Raw genomic sequence first — 21,281 nt, 5'->3', positions numbered from 1 at the left:
TTTTTTAGGATGGGCAACACATTGACTGTCGCAAACTTAGCAGCTGCCAACCTCACCCATGTGCCTCCAGCTCAGCCAGAGGGAACAGCTAAACCTTACGGACACGAAACATTCGAGGGTGAACCACCTCCAGAATGTCCAATGCACAAGCCCAAAGCGAAACCTGTGGTAATTAGGCCTAGTGTTCAGTATCAGAATTTTGTTGTAATTGATCAAATAGAGATAGGCCTATCCAAAGACATCGTAACAGTACTTAAAAGCCATTAAATATTCGACTAACAATTGGATAACAAATATGGTACTTTCCTGTTAAAGGGAACATTCATTAATCTATCTGATATCTTTCAATATATCCATAAGTTAGGTTTTTTTTGTTTTCCTTTACCATCCCTTCCTTTTTTTGTTTTAATATCTTCAAACACATTTAAATTACAAATTGACAACTGCTCTTGTTTAGGCAAAATAATTAATATACAGGGTGTGGTATTTATTGCGACGAACGTGACCATGGGAACCTATATAGATTTATATATCACTAGAAACTAGATTTTTAGCTGAAAATAATGGTGCAAAAATTTTTCCGCGCTCTCAAATATTAACGGAGTTGCAGCTGTTTTAAGTTTTATTTACCGGTACTTTGTTTTTTTGACTTAACCTATTTATAAGCCAATGAAATGTTCTCTGCAGATACTTGATATATTACGTTAATTGTAAGTAATTAAAGTAGAAGACTCACTTTTTACCAGGAAATAACAGTGCAAAAATGACTCCGAGGCCACGAATATTAACTAAGGTAACTTAAGATAATTTGTTGTTTTGATTTCCTTTATCTACCTTCTATTCTAGTCTGCTACTGCTTGCCGCATTACGGAATTACGGAACGGACTAACTGTTACTGGTACAACTATACTGAACCTGAAATGAAAATGAAAATACGAAATTGAAGAGAAGAGAATAAAAATAAGTCAATCAAGTCATTTAAATTACATGTGCTACAAACATCTAAGAAACAACACGGCACTGAATAACTTATTTCAGAATGATTTTATTTAGGCATGTGTGGAAGGCAAGTCGGGCTTATGCGGATTCGTGACTGTATTAAGTGTTTTGAAGTTAGGTTAGATTAGGAAGGTAAAGTGTAGGTTGTAGTGAACTGAGTTGATAATTTATATTACACACAGGTAGTTGTTGTGCAATTAAAATAGTGTGTTAAACACAATGAAATCGTTATTTTGTTTTTAATGACACAACAACTGTCTGTGTGTAATATAAATTATCAACTCAGTTCACTATAACCTACACTTTAACTTACCTAATCTAACCTACCTTCAAAGGACTTAATGCAGTCACGAATCCGCATAAAGTCCGACTTGCCTTCCACACATGCCTTTTCTGTCATCATACTTATATTTTGTGCTACAGCAAGTTTGGTTTGGTTAGGTTAGTATAGAATAGTTTAATTTTAATAATAATATGATTCATAGACCAATCAACGTGTTATTTAAGTCAATAACACAATCACTCATCCCCTGGTTATATTACCAAATGTAAAGCACAGTTCATTACTAATATATTTAATAATACTTTACTGTAGTACTCTCTTATAATATTTAACAAAGTGTTATGACACTAGCGCTCAAGTGTCACCAACATGAACTAGACATGGAAAAAACTTCAGATTTTAGAATGGAATGAGAAGTCTAACATTGTTGGTGTATGTTTAATAGTAGTTGTTAGTTGTTAGGCTTCAGATGTATGCCTACGTAAAAATCCTTATTCTAGGTATAAGTATTCAAAAGGGCATAAAAGCTACATGGTTAAAGTAACAATGTTGGCCTATTTTGTGGAGTGGATTGGATTACTGGAACTTGGAACTGGATTTTGTCAAATCCATCATTCCGCCGCCACTGACCATTTCACTTATATGCGTACAGATTGGCTATTTTGTTTCCCGAACGTTCTTTATGCTGAAATTAATTAATAAGTTTGCGTTAATTTAACCTATTGATTGTTAGTGTGAGTCTAATATTTACTTAAAATCACTTACAATTTACATAAATTTAATAGTTATACAAAGATTCTGGTGAGGAAATATCGTCAATTAAAATAGACTAGTCAGTAGACTTACAAAGGTAAATAAAACTTAAAACAGCCGTAATTCCGTTAATATTTGTGAGCGCGGAAAAATTTTTGCACCGTTATTTTCAGCAAAAAATCTAGTTTCTGGTGATATATAAATCTATATAGGTTCCCATGGTCACGTTCATCGCAATAATTACCCAGGGTGTTTTTAAAAGAATGTCGGGATTTTAAACGGTCGTTGCTCGGGGACTATTCAAGATAATTAAACAATTTAAACATCAAAATTGAAGGGAAAAGAAAGTTTTTGTCTCATTCTTTGATTCAGTTCGGAATGATCTAACAAAATGAAAATTTTCATTAATCTTATATGAGCGTAAAACTGGCAAAGTCTGTACAATTAGGGTGATCGGCAGGTTTATCTGATGTCTTAACTGCATCCTTTTAGGCACAAAGACTCCATCTTTTACAGTTAACATCATAAAATTACCAATTTAGGTTTGTTCCGTACTGGAGACTGACGTCAAGCGTATGAGTCACAATAGTGGCCTACCACCACGCACCTGTTTTGCGCATGCAAAGGTCAAAATTTCCTCCCTTGCTACACGGGAAACAAAACTTAGTTGTTTAGCTTCAATTTGACGTATAAAACGTTTAGTTACCTACCTTGAATAGTACCCATGCAATCATCATTTAAAATCCCGGCATTCTTTTAAAAACACCCTGTATTATGTGGATTCAGAAATAAAACTGTTCTATAAGGTAAACTAACATAACTAACAAACACTTGCTGTGCCATTTGGTTGTGACTTGAGTTCGTCGGGCTCGTCCTACCTGTTGTGTTCGACTGACACTTTGTGAGGCATATCCTCGACTTTGGAAGTAGCCTCGTCCTGGGAGGTGAAAAACTAAGCCCCCAAAGGGGAGGCAACTGTCCGGTGTTGGAATCGGCATTTCAAGTAGGCCACAGACATGGACGACTGGGCATTGTGTCCCAGTGACATCCCTTCATCCAGGATAGGGGGGGTGTTTAGCTCTAGGAGAGATGGAAGTGCATCATAATCTCTAACCTACCTGTGTCTGTGGTTCTTTAGGCTTCGGCCTGCTTGTTGTGTGCGACCAGCATTCAGAGTGGCATATCCTCGACTTTGGAAGTAGCCTTTCCTGGAGGTGAAAACGGGCAAGTACCCTTAGCTCATGGGGACACTCAAGGGAAACGTAACTTTCCGCAGTGTGAGGGCAACGGTTTGTAGGCACTTATGCAAACCAATCCCTGTCTCTGATCACGGACGGTATGGTTATCTTGAGTGTGGGGGGTTCTTCCCGGAACCTCAATTGAGTCAAGGATGTCGCCACCTTTGGTGGATAGGTTCATCCGGGTGGGTCCCACTTCTATACCTGCCTCCTTTTGGGAAACCCCGATGACCTGCAGTGATGTTGGGTCTGACGGGCAAACGAAGTAGATCGGGTGCTGGGTCCGAGCCCGCCAGAGGTATCCGGGGATCTATCGCTCTGGTTATCTCTGGTTTCCCAGCAACTGGGTAAGGCCTCGATCGGGTAGTGGTGTAAATGGGAGGTTGGGGTTCGCTGACGGTCCCCTTCCTTCTGGCTATTTATGGCGGGTTTGCCTGTCAGGGATTAGATAGGTCCCGAGTGTTGCTTGCACTAAATGCGTCGGGGCGCTCTACTATGGTCCTCTAGGTCCCGACCTAGCGGAACCCAGGTGGAGTGACGCTTAAACAAGTAGCCGGAAACCCTGGTTAGGATTGAGGGGCAACCCTCTTTCCGAAGGGTCTGCTTCGGCAGCCGGTGAGCCTGATGACCTTAAGTCATCCGCCCATGATGTGCAAAAGGTTGATGCGTAAGCTTCAGCCTACATCATGGGGCCCGGGTAAGTCTCACGATAGGTACCGGGTATGTAGTCAGGGGGCTTCGGCTCTCATGACAAATATTGAAATTGAAATTGTACCATTTGAAACTTTTATTTGATAACAGAATTTAAGGCATGTGAGTAATATGAAACGGGATTTGGAAATGTTACAGCCAAGTTTGGTTGGTTGGGTAAGGTTAGTTTAGAACAATTTCATTTCAATATAAATAGGCTAATATTTTAAAATTGTTTGTTGATACTGAACAATATTTACTTATCGTATTTATCAGCTGATATCTCGTTCATTAATATTAATATCGGTCAAAAAATTAAATATTGATGTCTCGAAAAAAAAAATCTTAAGTATATAAGTTTAATAATGAATGTTCCCTTTAACAGAAAAGTACCGGTACGTTCCTGTTAAAGGGAACATTCCTTAGGCCTACATAAAAATAGGCTAAGTTCGGCTGAGTTGATAAGTACCGGTAAGTTACTTCTAGAAATCTATTATGATATCTAATATGTAGGGATGGTCAAGTCTTGAAATTTTGAGAAATTTTAAATCTCGTTACACGAGATGAGATTTCTTTTTGGCCGAGATTTTTATCGAGACGAGAATAAAAAAAAATTTAAAAACGCCTGCTGAAAGTCAATGCAATACAGGAGCATGTTGTAGTTGCGTTTCCTTTGTGAAGGTGTTCTTATTTAATTAATTCTTTAAATGTAAATATTACTTTAATTATTTTAATAATATTACTTTAATAACATTTGAGAAGTTTTGTTAAGTGTAAGCAGTGTGAGGAATGTTTTATTACTATAAAAAGTCAAAACAAGTAGGCCTAACTATTTTATAAAAATCAATATTGCTTTTATTTTATGATTTATTTTATTTTAGGATAAGTTGAACCCTATCCTAACTGATATCACTATGTTTCCTAATCGTAGGCATTTTTAAATAAGTTAGGCGTGATGAATAAAAAAATGTTATGCTAATGTTTTTTAATAAAAGATTGTAAATATTCTTGCCTATTATCATTATTTTTGTATTTAAACAGTCATCTAACAATGTTACAAAATCAGTTAAAAATTTTGAACGTGCATTTTCCGTTGTGTATGAGAAGGGAAATCCCGTCTCGATCTCGTCTCGAAATTTTATGAGAAATAAAAAATCTTGTCTCGTCTCGTCTCAAACTAAAAATCCAATCTTATCCATCCCTACTAATATGTATAGGCTATAGCCTAATGCCATGTAGTATACATTTTTTAATATTTCAACTGTTAACAGAGTTGTTAGTTGTTAAAAATATATTTAGAAGCCTACCATATTTTACAACACAATATAATTTTCTTAAATCAGAAATTTTAAAATAATTTTGTGAAACTTCTTATGGTTTTATGAAAAACTGAAGTTTTGGATTTGCGGTGCCAAACTTTAAAGCTTAATTTAATTTTCTGTTCAGATTATTCAAGTTTCTTAGTATAAAATAATATTAAGAATGTAGTTTTTGTGTGAATGATAGGCTAATTTATTTTTTGTGTTCGCAGGTTCAATCAGAGTGTCCCATAAACCATGACAACAGTGACATTGATCCCAGAAATATGGTATGTAGCCTAATTACTTATCAGTACAATTGATTGACTGTTGGGGGCCTGGGGCGGCTTAGATGAGAGGGACTTTTTACATACATATATATACAAGTGAAATATAAATACCATAGTAGGCCTACCCTTTTTAAAATCATTTTATGTTTAAAATTATTTTAAACAGGGTACCATGGTGTTTATTAAAAAAGTAACCCTAAACAGTGATTAGAACTAAAAAGAAATATACGCTTTTAATGTATTTTGTATCACTGATTAAATGAGTTTACTTCAAGTATTGTAAATGTAATCTATTTTTGTATTTGAGAAAAATTGAATGATGCTAAATTAAGTTTTCCTTTGAGTTTTTTAACATTTCAAGTTTTTATGAGTTGGAGATTTGAAATAAGCACAAGCACTCCAAGAAGTAATACAAATCAGGATTTTTCTGACACTTCTTTAAACTTTTTTCATCTTGGAGATAGGCCTACTATTTTTGTATAAAATACATTACATAATTATATTAGCCTATCTTTATATTATACATTATATTTTAATAAAGGGTGTCCCAATAATAACGCCGGATACGAAATGTTAATGAACCATATATTTTCACGCTAAATTTACAATATGAAACATGAATCTTAAAGCATAGTATCTCCGATTAGTAATAGAATATTATGTCTCGTAAGTGTCCACCTGCTGCCTGCTGACAAGCCCAACATCTCTTGACAAAGTTTTCCATCACTTTTTCACACACTTCCTGTTGAATGACAAGATCAATTTCCTCCTTCAGGTCTTGGATTGTTTGAGGATTATTGGCGAAAACAAGTTACTTTAAATATCCCCAAAGAAAGTAGTCACACGGTGTTAAATCGCACGATCTTGCTTAGATGGCGATGCAGCGATGTGTGCTTCATCGCTGAACAGCAAAGTTTTTGTAATTTTCATATTAATTGCCAACCACCCAGTTTACAAAATCAAGCCGTTTTACGGGATCTCTTGGCTTGATCTCTTGTGCGAGTTGAATTTTGTAAGGGCTCATGTGAAGGTCTTTTACCAAAATTCTTTGTACTGTGCTCCGAGCTAGGCCTTACTGCTGACCACGCCGACGAATCGATGTTCTTGCGTTGTCTTCTACACTATCATGTACAGCCTCAATATTTTCAAGGGAGCGACCTGTCCGACTGCGCAATGGTCTTTTAATGTCCAAAACTGAGCATATTTTTTTGAATTTAGAAATTAATCTTCGTACAGATGACTTATTTGGTGCATTGTCCCGGCTGAAAATAACACGCATCTTCCGCACCGTTTCAGCGAAACGTTCCCCGTACTTAACTTAACGTTAGTGCACTTTAACTATGACCAAGCGTTGATCCGTCGTTTAGCGATTCATGACTACAAATGGGACCTAATACTGATAACATAGCTGATAATTTGGGAATTCCTATCAAAATACATATAAGGATAAGACGCTCTTGAAATCCGGCGTTCTTACTGGGATACCCTTTATAATTGGTCCAAACGACTTCTGTGATCGGGGCAAAAAAGAACGATATGATCCTCGGTGAAGACGAAATCGTTAGCGTCCGTGTGGGGTTGTAATCTCCGTCTTCCGCGGTCGCGCGGGTTATCTCCCAGACCGCGGAGCATTCGTAAACATGTCCTATGTTTACGGTGGAATAGTGAACATCTTTCGCAAACGCAGGGATATATCCTACATGCCGAATTCGTTAACATCTCCAGCGAACGCGTGGACAACATTATCGTCCCCCGCAATCGCGGCAAAATCATGAACACAGAACATCTTTTGCGGTTGCGAGACCTTATTATCGTCACCCGCGATCGCTGATAGTCGTGATTTTCGATCGCGCAATCTTTGCAGACGCTTCACGGTGATTGTGGGAACATATGATTATATTCAACAGCAAAATTTATTTTCCAAATTTTGAGACTCAAGTAAGGCCCCTTCCTAGGCCAAGAGGCCCTCGGCAATGGCCGTTTTCGAAGTTAGGGAAATACGGCCCTGATTTGGGGGCCTACGTTGTGTGGGGCCTGGGGCGGACCACCCCCCCATCGGTACGCCACTGCATTTAACATGTTCGTTTTCTTTTAAAGGATAGATCAATAATTTGTTATGCCATTCAGTGTAAAAAAACCTATAAGTTAATGTTTCTAACCCCATAATGATAAAAAAAATTAATAATGACTAAACCATAGCCTTCTCTGTTAGAGGAGGAAAACGTCACACCGGCCAGCTTATTGCTATGGTAATAACAGTAATGACAAATGTGTGGTAACAAAAACATTTCAGACATTCCATTATAAACTAGAGCAACAGATGTTTCAGTAGTCCGAGTCTGTGGAGTTGCATCTTTTGTCACGCTGTGGCCTTGTGTCAGAGAGGCCATGCTAACAGATGTTTCTCACTGTAAAAGTGCTGCATACTTGCATTCAACGTTGAGTACTCAATCTGTGATAACTGTGTAATGCTTGTAGATGGGACCAGCCAATCAAAAGCCAGCACCAGACCAGCCGTTCACACTGCCGACCAATAGAGAGACGTCTACAATACCTAAAGCTGGCAAAGAAGGAGAATTTTGGGTCTACCCTTCCGCACAGGTAGGCTGACCATCTGATTTGAAGTGCAGACATTTTATAAAACCCAGAGTAATGGATAGAGGAGTTGAAATAAGATCATCCTTTTTCACTCTGTGTCTGCAAGAGATTTTTGGTTGCTGTGAGAATTTAAGACAGGTGCTATTGTAATACAAATAAATAAAAATGCCCAGATCAACTAAAAGTGTTGCTTGCCTCTTTTTGCTACAAGAGTGAAAAGGTTGAGGTTGGGTTTAATTAAAGACGGACTATTCTCTTATGGGCGATTTAATGTCTTTGTATATCACAGTAATTATTAGAGTGTCACTTTAAATTAATGTGTTCATAGAGCAAAAGCACTTGATTTAGTAATAGTATTTCTTGATTTAATGTTAGACTAACTGTTGCAGATGTTTTGGAATGCTATGCTTCGCAAAGGCTGGCGATGGAAGGATGACGATCTCAAGCCTCATGATATGGAGGTTATCATCAAAATACACAATGCCAACAACGAGGCTGCCTGGCAAGAGGTGATAAAACTTTAGTCTGATGATATTATATTTCATAGCCTATTTTATATTTTTTCAGAAACAAACTATATGTGTATAATTAAGGTACTAGCTGTGAAAAACATACTAGGCTTTTCATTGATAAATGAAAAGACAAAGTTTTTTACTCGGCCCAATCCCTTTGTTCAAAAACAAATGTTTTTTTTTAGTTTATAATTTATCACACTCATGGGTGACGATGATGATGTCCCTGTGATCGAAGGATATGCTTACCATTTCACCACAACCTCGGGTGACAATGATGATCTTGTGATTGTAGGAGATGTTTACCATTTCACTGTGATCTCGGGTAATGATGATGATTTTCCTGTGATTGAGGAAGATAATCAAGACATTGTGGGTGAAATGATTATTTCCCTGTGATTGCAGGATTTGACAATTTTGCCACGATTGGCGGGAAGTTCCGCTTAAGGGGTGGGGGCTGATTGGGTTGATTAGGCCTAGGGCCACTAGTACCCTAAATCAGGCACTGGTCGTACAGTATCTAGCTTCTGCTAAGTAGCTGTAATTACGATTTAGTTTGTATTCTATTGCTATACCATGGTTACCATAGGTTCCGGTGCACACCGCTGTAGTTTACGTAGCGTGTACGCTGTAACTACAATGGCGCTCCAAGCAGTGTGCGCCAGAACCTATGGTAACCGCAGCACAGCTGACGGTCTATATTTAATTATTTTTGTCTATGGTAAAACTTTGACTCTTAATTCTGAACATGTTTATACGGGTAAATTATGTTTTTCCGCCTTTTCTTATAGATTTTTTTAGCTATAAATTATTATAATATTTAACATTGCAGAGTCTTTAAAGCTTTACTCTATTACGGCAGAACAGCTTGGAAATGTATAGAATTACTAATAGTTATAATCTACAGGTTTTGAAATGGGAGGCGCTGCATGCTTACGAATGTGGCAATCCAAAACTGAAGAGTTTTGGTGGAAAAGCCACTGACTACTCTCCGAGAGCTCGAATCCGGCAGCTCATGGGGTTAGTAATTGTTATAATTCTAAATATTCTGAAGCAGTACTTAGAAAGTTTAAAAGTGTACGTTGTAGTATAATGTACAGTATGACTTGTCCTAAATCAAAAATTTCTTATGTCAACAACTGCACTTGTACTGAAACAAGATTCTTGTAATACTGGGCCATATTATGTAACTGAGTAATTTGAATTCAATATAAACTAATAAGTTGGATTAGATCTCATGGAAACCTTTAACCCTGCATCAGGCGCACACAGACTTTTCCTCAGAAAAACAAATCGCTATCGGACACACATGGAGGATTTTTCCAGTACTCAACGCAATCATTTCGGCGAGACGTAGGAATTGGCTAACTCAGGAACTCGCTAACTCGGTCGTGTGTCGGAACTGGCTAACTCTGGAACTGGCTAACCGTCTCAGACAGGAATTGGCTAACTCCGGAACCCGCTAACTCGATTATGTCACGCGGCGGAATTCGCTAACTCTGGAAGTCGCTAACCCGGCCGCGCCCACTGCACGGAGCGTTGCCAACCTTGTACGACGAAATAATTGTATTTCAAAATGTCAGTGTCAATAAAGATACAGTAAATGTTATTGTTTTTTGTTATCAATTCCACTTTTAACAGCTACCTAGCCCAAAGTAATTAAAAAGCAATTAAAAAAATCATTAATAATTTTTTTTTTCATTTTACTGTACAACGGCTAATTAAATGTTTATGATTTCGATCTTAAATATAAATGCCAGTATTATAGGAAAAAATAGAATATGAAAAATTATTGATTATCCAGTAGTACCAATTAAACTTCCATGAAATTAAGCTATAATACACGCAAGTTCTCAAATACGGAAAACAAATTTCATCGTGATGTCGTAATAAACCAAAACCACTTTCATAACTAATTCATAAATTTGAAATTAAAGGTTCTGTTTTTAGGAAAAAGCATTTAGCTTGGATTGAATAAATAAATATAGGATGGAGAGGACACAGCTAACTCACCTGATGAAAGGTTGCAGATGAGTCAAAGAACACATAAAATCACACACACATAATATACTTAATATTTCGCCTCTTTCAGAGGCTTCTTCAGAAGTAGGCCTAGATGGTAGTTACAAAACAACAGTTTAATAGGATTACACAGTTTGAATTCAAAATGTCTGACAGGTTGTCCAACTGACACTGCACAAAGCACTAAATACAGGCACATTGCAATATTGTATTTACATATAATATGTATATTGAAAAGCAAATTAGTTTTGTTCATGAAAATAAATACTTAAGAGTTAGCTGTGAGGGTGAGGATATTAGGATATTATCTAATGTTGATATTAGGAGTCAACCTAACCTCAACATTAGATAATATCCTAATATCCTCACCCTCACAGCTAACTCTTAAGTATTTATTTTCATGAACAAAACTAATTTGCTTTTCAATATACATATTATATGTAAATACAATATTGCAATGTGCCTGTATTTAGTGCTTTGTGCAGTGTCAGTTGGACAACCTGTCAGACATTTTGAATTCAAACTGTGTAATCCTATTAAACTGTTGTTTTGTAACTACCATCTAGGCCTACTTCTGAAGAAGCCTCTGAAAGAGGCGAAATATTAAGTATATTATGTGTGTGTGATTTTATGTGTTCTTTGACTCATCTGCAACCTTTCATCAGGTGAGTTAGCTGTGTCCTCTCCATCCTATATTTATTTATTCAAAATTAAAGGTTCGTCGTTGAATCGTCCAACATCCGTGAAAAAATATGACATAGGCTACGTTTCATAACAATTTATAGAATAGCTGTAAATCTAGACCTAATAGTTTAAACCAACGCATTGTAGGCCTACTAGTAAAAGCTAGTTGCCTAATTATTTCAAAAATTTGTTGAATTATTGAGTAATAATGTTACATGTTTTAATAACAGTTTTTAGATGATAAACCTAAGCCCCACTAGTAAATAATAGAAGAATATATAATATTCTTATATTAAAACGTGACAGGCTTATTTTATTTCACGATTCTTAATCGACGACTTGACGGATATTCCTGATTTTAGTGTTAAGTTTCCTTTATATTACTTTTACAATCGAAATATACTATATCAAGCCATTGCTCGGTTCCTTGTTCCCCGGTACTGAGCTACTCAATAGACAATAGCTTTGTTGTTGGATAAGATCGGCTAATTTTAGCTATGGCCACCATTCATCAAAATGATAGCAAACAAGAACGCCTGGGTCCATTTAGAACCATAAAAACTCCAGACTTTTCAAAAGTAATGAAAGACGTAAAATTAATATTAATCAAACAAAATTAAGATGATGACCCGTTCTACACTAATAGCCTACGATAACAGAAATTTACAAATTGTATTTTTGCATAGACTATTTTTTAATATAATCCATCAATACATTACCACTTTATAATGTACTGATTAATACTAATTTATATTCAATAGCTCTATTTAACACTACTAAAATGTATTTCTGTAATGACGTTTAACGTGTAAATTTTATCGGGAAGTTAATCCTCAAAATTCAAGGTCCTTAAAGTCTACGGCAATTACTGGAGCTTTTTTACAATGTCTAATTGTTGGTTGCCTCGAATAGGATAGACTATTACATTACTGCTTCAATTTTGGTTAATAGATCATATGTTTCCTAACATCATAATGTAACAACATTTAAATTAACTAGCTGTTACCCACGGGCTTCAACCCGTTTGACTTCATAAGTATTAATAAAACTATTGATTGGTTAAGTTAAGCTGAAATAAACAAAACAGATTACAGCATTACAAACAATAACATACAAATAAGAACAGCTGAGGTATTTTTAACATAAGGTATATGGAAAGTTCCCTTTGGGAAGCAATTATGACCTTAAAGGGCAATTTATGAAAAAATGGACAATTTTGCGCAAGGTTTCTCGTCATGACGAACATTTTAAGTATATGGTTTATGGGGGTGTGACTTATAGTTTTCTCAAAAGTTCATGGGTACTTTTGGCTGTATATATAGATTTTCTTGGCTAAAGTAAAGACGCAATATTGTAATAGAGTGTTAACGTTTTAGATTTTCGTTATTCATTAATGTACCTAGGTATATCATGTGCCTGCTATACAAAAATATCGAAACTATTTTATTTGTTTACTAATACTATGATTCGGAATTATTTTGGTAATAAATACAGAAATATTACGAAGAACCAAACTATTGTTAACACTCGCACGACAGATATAATATAGGCCTTTAAAGAAACAAATATTATAACCTATCAAGGACAAGTTTTCATAACCTGTAAAAGATCCAAATTAAATGTACAGTACTATCTTTTTGCATCCCAATAAACTACTATTTAAGTAAGAAGACAATAGATAAAACATACTCCCTTATATTAGTACATTTCTCATCCTTATAGATCTGCTGAAGACAATTTTATTGTTAGTTCTGTCCGGTGCAATGTCTGTAAAGGTCGTGTTTTGTTTCTTGTTTTCAGTCATTTAAAACCTCGTTTAACTAAATAAAACGTTCTAATCATAACTAATAACACGTCCCCTAGTTATATAACCAAACAGTAGAGAACAAATCATGAAATCAACTATAAAATAATAGAATAGAAACACAATTTCGACGACACTAGCGATCAGTGTCACCGGACATGAACTAGACGCGAAAAACGAGCTTCAAAATGTACAATGGGATGTAATGTTTACTTGTGTTGGTTAGTCTATGGTAAGACTATAATGCATTTTCCACCCTAATAGTATTCATAAGAATTATATTAAACATACTTTCGAATATATATTTATTTTATCGACTACATTGCTCTTACTCCTAATTATTCGTAGGATACGATATTATGGTACCGATACGATCGTAGGTACTACACTTTCAGCAACACTGGCCAACAATCTTCGTGCTTGGCTCCCATTGGACGTCGCGAGAGGCTTCTGATTGGGAGTTAGCGAGTTCCGCCGAGGGACCGAGTTAGCGACTTCCGTACGAGGACGGAATTCGCTAACCCGCTCTAGAGCCGGGTTAGCGGGTTCCGGAGTTAGCCAATTCCGAAACCGAACAAGTTAGCGAGTTCCTCTCATCGACCAAATTTGAAGATAGGGCGTTTAACATGGGGTTAGCGAGTTCCAGAGTTAGCTAATTCCGCGGACCCATTTCGGCTCACACTGACAATGTCAGGGGTACAGGCAGATTTAGTATTGTGTCTAGGTCCTGGAAAACGGTGCGTGAGGTACAGCACCGAGTAGGCTGTCGACACCTGGAAAACTTCTTTTTATTTACAAAATAAAAAATACACAGATGAAATCCTTGCTGAGCGCCCAATGCAGGGTTAAGGAATCTTATTCAACCCATGGTTTAATGTTCTTTAAGGTATCCCATTATTATCTTGTTCTAATTAACATTTTAAAAGGTATTAATATTTTTTAAAGAATGGTCAAGAACTGATAACTTAAGTAATTGTTTGACTTGTAACTAAATAATTGCTCAAGTCATACCTTATCCACTGTTAAAGATAATTTTAAGTGGAGCTTCTCTCATTCATTCCCCGCTCTTCCTTGGCTTGGAATAACAATTTCTGAGCTGGGTTTAGAATTTTATTACAAACTATTTAACAGAAAGTTTCCACTAAAGCGAATTTCCAGTATGACTGACCTGGAAAAGATAGCTGTAGGATTCGTTCAGGGCATACAACCTCCAAAAGTGTTTAATTTTAAATAGTATGTTTTATAAAAAAGCAATGGTTTGGTAACTTTTCAAAATACAGTAAATTGTATCCCTGTATCCAAGTGTACCGATACCAATAACGAGATACTTGTTAAGAAAATGGCTCATGTCATTAAAACTACCAACAGAAATAATTAATGAATATGTAATTTTGACAAATCTATGTATGTCCCAAAACACATTTGAATATAATAATAATTTTCATACTCAAACTGAAGGAACGGCTATGGGAAATCCACTATCATGTTTTATAGCAAATATATTTATGAGCCATTTTGAAACAAAAGCAAAAGAAGAAATGACATATTTTCCAAGAACATGGTTAAGGTACGTAGACGACATATTTGCAGTTTTTGATCGGAAAGAAAACCTTAATGACTTTGTCAACAAATTGAACTCTTTATATCCATCAATAAAATTCACATATGAGGTTGAAAATGATAAGAAGATCCCATTTCTGGATGTACTAATCCTACGGAGTGATGAAAAGCTCGAGTTTGATATTTACAGGAAACCAACCCACACCAATAGGTTTATCACTCAAGATTCTCATCACCCTCCAGAACAGAAAAGATCAGCATTTAATTCAATGATTTATCGCCTCTATTATTTAGTAAATAAACTAGTTACTTAATTAAAATTATAATTAGTTAATTATAATCCTTAAAATTTATAATTGTATTTTTTAAACATAAACATAACCTTCAGTTTTGTGATGTGTCTGATGATGCTGGCGAAAGGCCTCATAAAAATTAAAAATTCTGAAATATTGGTGAAGTTGTTATTTCAAATTAACAGTATATGTAATTGATTTTTTATTTTCCAGGTACGAGTTACCATTTGACCGTCATGACTGGATCGTGGACAGGTGCGGGAAGGACGTGCGTTATGTGATAGACTACTACGACGGAGGCTTGGTCGGGCCGGATCACAGATTCGCCATCTTGGACGTGAGGCCGGCTATGGACTCCTGGGGGAACGTCTGGGACAGGATGAGAGTTGCCTGGATGAGATGGAGATACGAGTGGGAAGAACGGCGATCACAGAGTCCAATAGAAAACAAGAGCTAAAGTGTAAAAATAGTTTGTAGTGTTGTAAGTTGAGTATTCCTCAATGTGTAAATTTGTTGTAAGTAAATAAACTATGTTGAGTGAGCTATGTTAGTTTCTTTTTTATTCAGGCCTATCTCTTGAAATTGTCACGTCTGCATAGATAAAAAAAACATTTTAGTTCAACTTGATCTTCAATGTTCTAATGTCCACCTTTGTACTGTACCGGCTCACCCCTTTCTTTGCTGGATACGTTCCACGCACAGATGTAGTCTATATGGACGGGCAAATGCAAGGTTAAAAGAGGCCGCCAACCTCTTTTTTCAAAAAGAAAAAAGTGACCAATAATATTTTTATTGGGTACCAACTGTGAAAACCTCAACAAGCTGTTATTTAAGCCTATGCGAACTGAGAAAAAAATATTAGATAGAGCTCTGTATTTTGTGGTTTAACCTTAAAATTTAACTAGGGATGGGCCTAGTTCAAATTTTGATTCCTGAAAACTACACTATCTTGGATTTTGGATTCAAAACTAACATCTAACTTTGCAGACAGCTTCTGCAATTGCTTTATTATCCTGTGATTCCCATCCGAAGCCATATGGAAACTAGAACATAAATTTAACTTTTTGATTTCAAAACAAATTTTACCTTTGGGGTTTTCACTCTGGTACCACCATTCTTGTGTCATAAAAAAATTAATTCTCTGGAAGTGTTAAAGAAAAATGTTAAAAATTCCAACTTTAAAATTGTCAAGAAACAGGTATACATAGTTTATAACAACACTGTTTACCCTGTTAAAAAGGCAAAATGAATGTTTTAGCTCTAACTCTTGAAATGTTGTCACAAGCATGGCCTTTGGATAAATAGGCTAGATATTTCATCGTGGCTTATGTTAGCTACTTTTATTTTTACTAGGCTACCTTTTAATTTGGTTAATTTAGTTAGGTAGGTGTTAGTTAGGAGAGTCGGTAGCGTCATGGACTTCAGGCCCAAGGCAGCGAAGTCGTGGGTTCGGATCCACTGCCACAAACATTTTATCAGTACAGTTCACCTTCGTACTGTACATGCTCACCCCTTGCTTTGCTGGATGGATACGTTCCATGCTCGGGCAGTGTTAGTCTATGTGGATGAACAAATGCAAGATTAAAAGAGACCGCCAACCTCTAAAAAAAATGAAACAAAACAAAATAAGTGACCAATATTTTATTAGTACAACTAATTAGTTAAAGAATGTATTAGTTGAATCAAAACAGAGTTTGCTAACAAAATTTCAAATTATTCCACCCAATTCCATTTACTGATTCACCAATCAGCACCCAGTTATGACAAGTAATTTTAAATCAGCTTCTTTTGCCACTTTCAGTTTTATTCTGTCTCTTCAGCTGCAGATTGTTCTTTTTCAATAATGTCCAGTGGAGGGTAAGCTATTTGTCCAAGGAATTCGATCAAAGTTCTTGTAGGTCTACCTGACATTCCTCTTCTCAAATAAGGTGTCTTCCCTATCTCGTACATCGTCCCAAACATGTCTATATGCGCCCAGTTGTCCTTACAAGTAAACTGGTTTAGAAACTGAGCATTAGAACAAGCTAATCCTTTCTCATACTTCACCAGGTTTGAAAGGTCAGAGCATGTGACATCTTTTATTTCTCTCTCGTACATTTGCCACAGCGGTAACTTCCATAGTCTGTCTCCAGAGTGGACAGCAGATATTTTAAGTAGTTGCCACAGTTTTTCATTTCGGCTAAATAGACCGGAACAAGCAAGATCAAATGAAGTACGAATTTCTTTGCTCATTGTTGTTAAACTGACAATGTATTTAGGTTTAAAACGCTGAGCATAGCAGATTGTGTCGACCAGCAAAAGATTTCCATCAAAATCTTGGTTGGCAACTAATATTGATTTTCCACTTGTAGATTTAACAATGTCCCGAGGTCTCCCTGCTGTTCCGCCAGGCATGTTTTCCCCCAAAGGTATTAAACCACGAACGTTTACTGGTAAACCAAGGTTTGCCAGAGCTTTAAAAGCGGCTACAACAACTGCTCCGCCTGCCATGTCTCCTCTCATGTACTTTTGTTGGTCACATGTTTTTAGACAGAGACCCCCACTGTTATATGTTAAACCTTTACCGATCAAAACTATTGGAGGAACAGATGAATCACAACCATTGTAATCGATTTCCAGAAGGCATGGTGGTTGTGGAGATCCTTGAGTGTTTGTGAGGAAAGCATTCATATTATTTTCTCTCAGCCATTGTTCTCCCCGTAATGTGACATTAACACTGGTTTTGCAAAGTGACTGAACTACAGCGTAGGCAAATTTCCTGGGAGTCATCAAGTTTCCCGGGGCCTCCATTAACCTTCTTGCAAAGTTTTGTGCTTCAGCTTTTTCCAAGCCAATACGCCACTTTTTCCAATCACAATCCCCATACAGCATGATATCTGGTACTTTAATGGTCCGGTTTGTAGGGTCTCTCAAGTGCTGATTGCCCCATAGAGCCAGCACAGCTCCTTCTGCAGCTGACTCAGGATCCTCAAATCCTTCCACATAAACTTTATCAACAAAGTGGTCTTGTAACACTCTACACGCTACTCCTACAGCTTTCCTGATGTTCTCTTTAGCTTCGTCTCGTGCTTCCTGCTTTACATACCCCACATTGTTGTCTCCAAGACCAACAACCGTCACCAAGTTATAAGCAGGATCTAGTTGGGTAAAAGTTCTAACTTCCCCCAACTTTGGCAATGGACCAAAAGCCTTCAACTGTTCAACTAGCTTCCCATTGATATTGTGATTGAACAAAGCTGCAGCTTTTGTTAAACAGATGGTTTGATTTAAATAGTCCTTTTCATCGTAATACACTCCCAGAATTAAACCTGACCCATCAGCAATTTTACCCTCACATGAAAGGCCATCTGCATTGGGGTCCCAAGAATGGTAAGGAGGCAAACCACAAGGGTCATTGTGAGGAGAGTAAAATCTTTGAAACTTCAAATTTAATTTGCTTGGATTCAATAATTTAACTAACTGTCTGAACATCTTGCTTGGTATTACAGTAATGTCTACAACTTACAGTGCACTCACAAGTGACAATTTTAATAATAACAATAAAAACTCACCTCAAGAAGGAAATAATTTCAGATTTGTTTGTTGTTAAAAGGGAGGAAATTTATCTATATAAAAAAACATGTGATCAAATTTACATTGATTACATAGCTATTAGTGCATTGTTAGCCAATGTGCTCTTAATCATTCAACTTATCAAGACTGGCTTTTCATTACTATATTAAATACTGTAGTTCCCTTTGATAAGTAGTTAATAAGTACTGGTACTAGTTAGTATGAAGTATTAGTGTTACCTACGTAGTTATGTGGTTTAAAACATAGTGTATATTATGAAATAACTAAGCATTACAACAAAATTAATTTGATTACAACAAAACATTTAAAAAACAATAGTATAATTTTATGTTTTTTTTATTTACAATAATAGTTTTCATATTTTTTTTTATTTCCAATAGTTAAAAAATGCCAAGATTATGATTTTTCAATGTGGCAGAAAGCATAATCTTCTCCTTTTTTAACGCAAAAATGATGGTAATTGAACAATTACCAATTAAATCTTCAATATGTTATACCTTTCATTATAATTTAATTGTCAATGGTTATACTTACTTACTTAATACTTGATGTCTTCGTCTTTGACCCAGCTTGTGGGATTGACTGCGTCAAATGCCTTTTAGTCCAGGCAACGAATGCTAAAAAAAGGGTATAGAGGGAAATGTTTGGAACACAATTTCTGACTTCGTAACTTTGTTTAGTATAGTTAGGAGGTTAACATACCAAAAGTCCCCGCCTCTAGCCCTTGTGCTGTGGGGGAGGGGGGGGCTTGAAGGTACCATTTTTCAGTTTTTTGCTGATATCTCGGAAACCATGCGTCCAAGCGAAATTATGCTAATATACAAAATGAAAGCTTATTAAATTTCCAGCAAGTTTGTAATTTACTGTTTTTCGATATCTTGTATAGTTTTCGCGTTATTTGCTATCAAAAGTTTGTAAATTTGGAAAAATACATTTTTTTCTCATGTTTTTTGTTCTTTTTGACAAGTTGCCTCTCAAACTACGCACCCAAAAAATAAATGCTGGGCATAGGGTTGTAGAAAATTAAATTCCCTTCAATAATATATATGACTTTACTAGTTTACCTCCTTCCGTTCAGATTTTAAAGCAAATTAACCGTAAGTATGAAAAAAATTAAATTTAAATAAAATTTAAGAAAATTAATATCTAGTGTTGAGCAAGGAATTTGAAGTCTTGCAACAGCTGTTGACTACTTAATATTTCAATTTATCACCTTACACAGTCAACTAATTGGTTGGAACATTCACTATCATGTAGCTAAGGTGAGTGATGGGCGTCTAAAAAAAGTACAGATACCCTATAGAAAATATATAGCCTACTTGTGGGCTGCCTAACCAGCTTCCTCACACTTGATGATCTAGCTAGACTATTGTAATGGGAAAATATGGTGTTGTAACCATGTTTATGCATATACGAGTGTCTATATGTACTATTTTTAGACGCCCATCACTCACCTTAGCTACTTGATTAGTGAATGTTCCAACCAATTAGTTGACTGTGTAAGGTGATAAATTGAAATATTAAGTAGTCAACAGCTGTTGCAAGACTTTAAATTCCTTGCTCAACACTAGATATTAATTTTCTTAAATTTTATTTAAATTTAATTTTTTTCATACTTACGGTTAATTTGCTTTAAAATCTGAACGGAAGGAGGTAAACTAGTAAAGTCATATATATTATTGAAGGGAATTTAATTTTCTACAACCCTATGCCCAGCATTTATTTTTTGGGTGCATAGTTTGAGAGGCAACTTGTCAAAAAGAACAAAAAACAGGAGAAAAAAATGTATTTTTCCAAATTTACAAACTTTTGATAGCAAATAACGCGAAAACTATACAAGATATCGAAAAACAGTAAATTACAAACTTGCTGGAAATTTAATAAGCTTTCATGTTGTATATTAGCATAATTTCGCTTGGACGCATGGTTTCCGAGATATCAGCAAAAAACTGAAAAATGGTACCTTCAAGCCCCCCCCTCCACCACAGCACAAGGGCTAGAGGCGGGGACTTTTGGTATGTTAACCTCCTAACTATACTAAACAAAGTTACGAAGTCAGAAATTGTGTTCCAAACATTTCCCTCTATATCCTTTCGTTGCCTGGACTATTTCGGTTATTTCTTTCCCTTGAATAGTGGGATTCCTTCTGCATCGTTCAGGTTGTAAACTGGCCATTCTAAAAGTTCATGTTTGATGTGATTCTTGAAATTTGAGGTTGTGAGGCTTTTCACGTCGGCTGGGAGGCTGTTGAATAGTTTTATGGCTGCAATTGGAAAGGATTTTTGTGTTTTTCTCAGCCTGCATCTTTGGACTTCCAGATTTTGAGCTTTACGAGTTCGATGTTGGTGTATGGTAGTTCTGTCATTATAAAGATTGATATTCTGTTTGATGTAGTTGAGAGAGTTGAAAATATACTGGTTATGTACTGTGAGGATTCTAAATTCTTTAAAAAGAGGTTTACAGTGTTCAAGGTCATGAGCTGATGCCATAACTCTTAGCGCCTTCTTCTGCAGAATAAGAGCATCACTGCAGGCAGCCGAGTGTCCCCATAACAGAAACTGTTTGCCATATACATAGGTTTGCATATTTAATGAGCCACCACCTTTTACACTATGCAAATATATATCAAAGTTTCTTTCTATGCTACTAGAAAAAAAATATTATGAGTTTAATAACAGCACCTA

The 21,281-nt window shown here is 36.1% G+C and overlaps 2 protein-coding genes across 2 annotated transcripts; one reads left to right on the top strand and one right to left on the bottom strand.

The window, feature by feature from the left end:
- The first annotated feature begins 8 nt into the window (after nucleotides 1-8).
- On the top strand, nucleotides 9-15,569 carry LOC128994469 (holocytochrome c-type synthase-like). Its single transcript, XM_054419045.1, has 6 exons — nucleotides 9-168; nucleotides 5,495-5,551; nucleotides 8,030-8,152; nucleotides 8,539-8,658; nucleotides 9,569-9,681; nucleotides 15,238-15,569. Exons 1-6 carry the CDS (start codon nucleotides 10-12, stop codon nucleotides 15,479-15,481), a joined length of 816 nt encoding a protein of 271 aa, XP_054275020.1. The 5' UTR covers nucleotide 9; the 3' UTR covers nucleotides 15,482-15,569.
- A 1,258-nt stretch (nucleotides 15,570-16,827) lies between these two features.
- LOC128995549 (cytosol aminopeptidase-like) lies at nucleotides 16,828-18,495 on the bottom strand. Its single transcript, XM_054420567.1, has one exon. The coding sequence runs from the start codon at nucleotides 18,493-18,495 to the stop codon at nucleotides 16,828-16,830; it is 1,668 nt and encodes a 555-aa protein (XP_054276542.1).
- Between the last annotated feature and the right edge of the window lie 2,786 nt (nucleotides 18,496-21,281).

The sequence above is a fragment of the Macrosteles quadrilineatus genome, unplaced genomic scaffold (genome assembly GCF_028750875.1).
Source record: "Macrosteles quadrilineatus isolate MER2022 unplaced genomic scaffold, UCM_ALF_1.0 Scaffold_5__1_contigs__length_97177068, whole genome shotgun sequence".
Taxonomy (NCBI): Eukaryota; Metazoa; Arthropoda; class Insecta; order Hemiptera; family Cicadellidae; genus Macrosteles; species Macrosteles quadrilineatus.
The sequence above is the reverse complement of the archived record's forward strand: the minus strand, read 5'-3'. Positions and strand labels throughout refer to the sequence as shown.

Excerpts from the sequence above, each read along its gene's own strand:
- LOC128994469 (XM_054419045.1), top strand. The coding sequence starts at position 10 with ATGGGCAACACATTGACTGTCGCAAACTTAGCAGCTGCCAACCTCACC. Across the intron at positions 8,659-9,568 it reads ACGAGGCTGCCTGGCAAGAG|GTTTTGAAATGGGAGGCGCT; the intron begins GTGATAAAACTT and ends TATAATCTACAG. Across the intron at positions 9,682-15,237 it reads CGAATCCGGCAGCTCATGGG|GTACGAGTTACCATTTGACC; the intron begins GTTAGTAATTGT and ends TTTATTTTCCAG.
- LOC128995549 (XM_054420567.1), bottom strand. The coding sequence starts at position 18,495 with ATGTTCAGACAGTTAGTTAAATTATTGAATCCAAGCAAATTAAATTTG.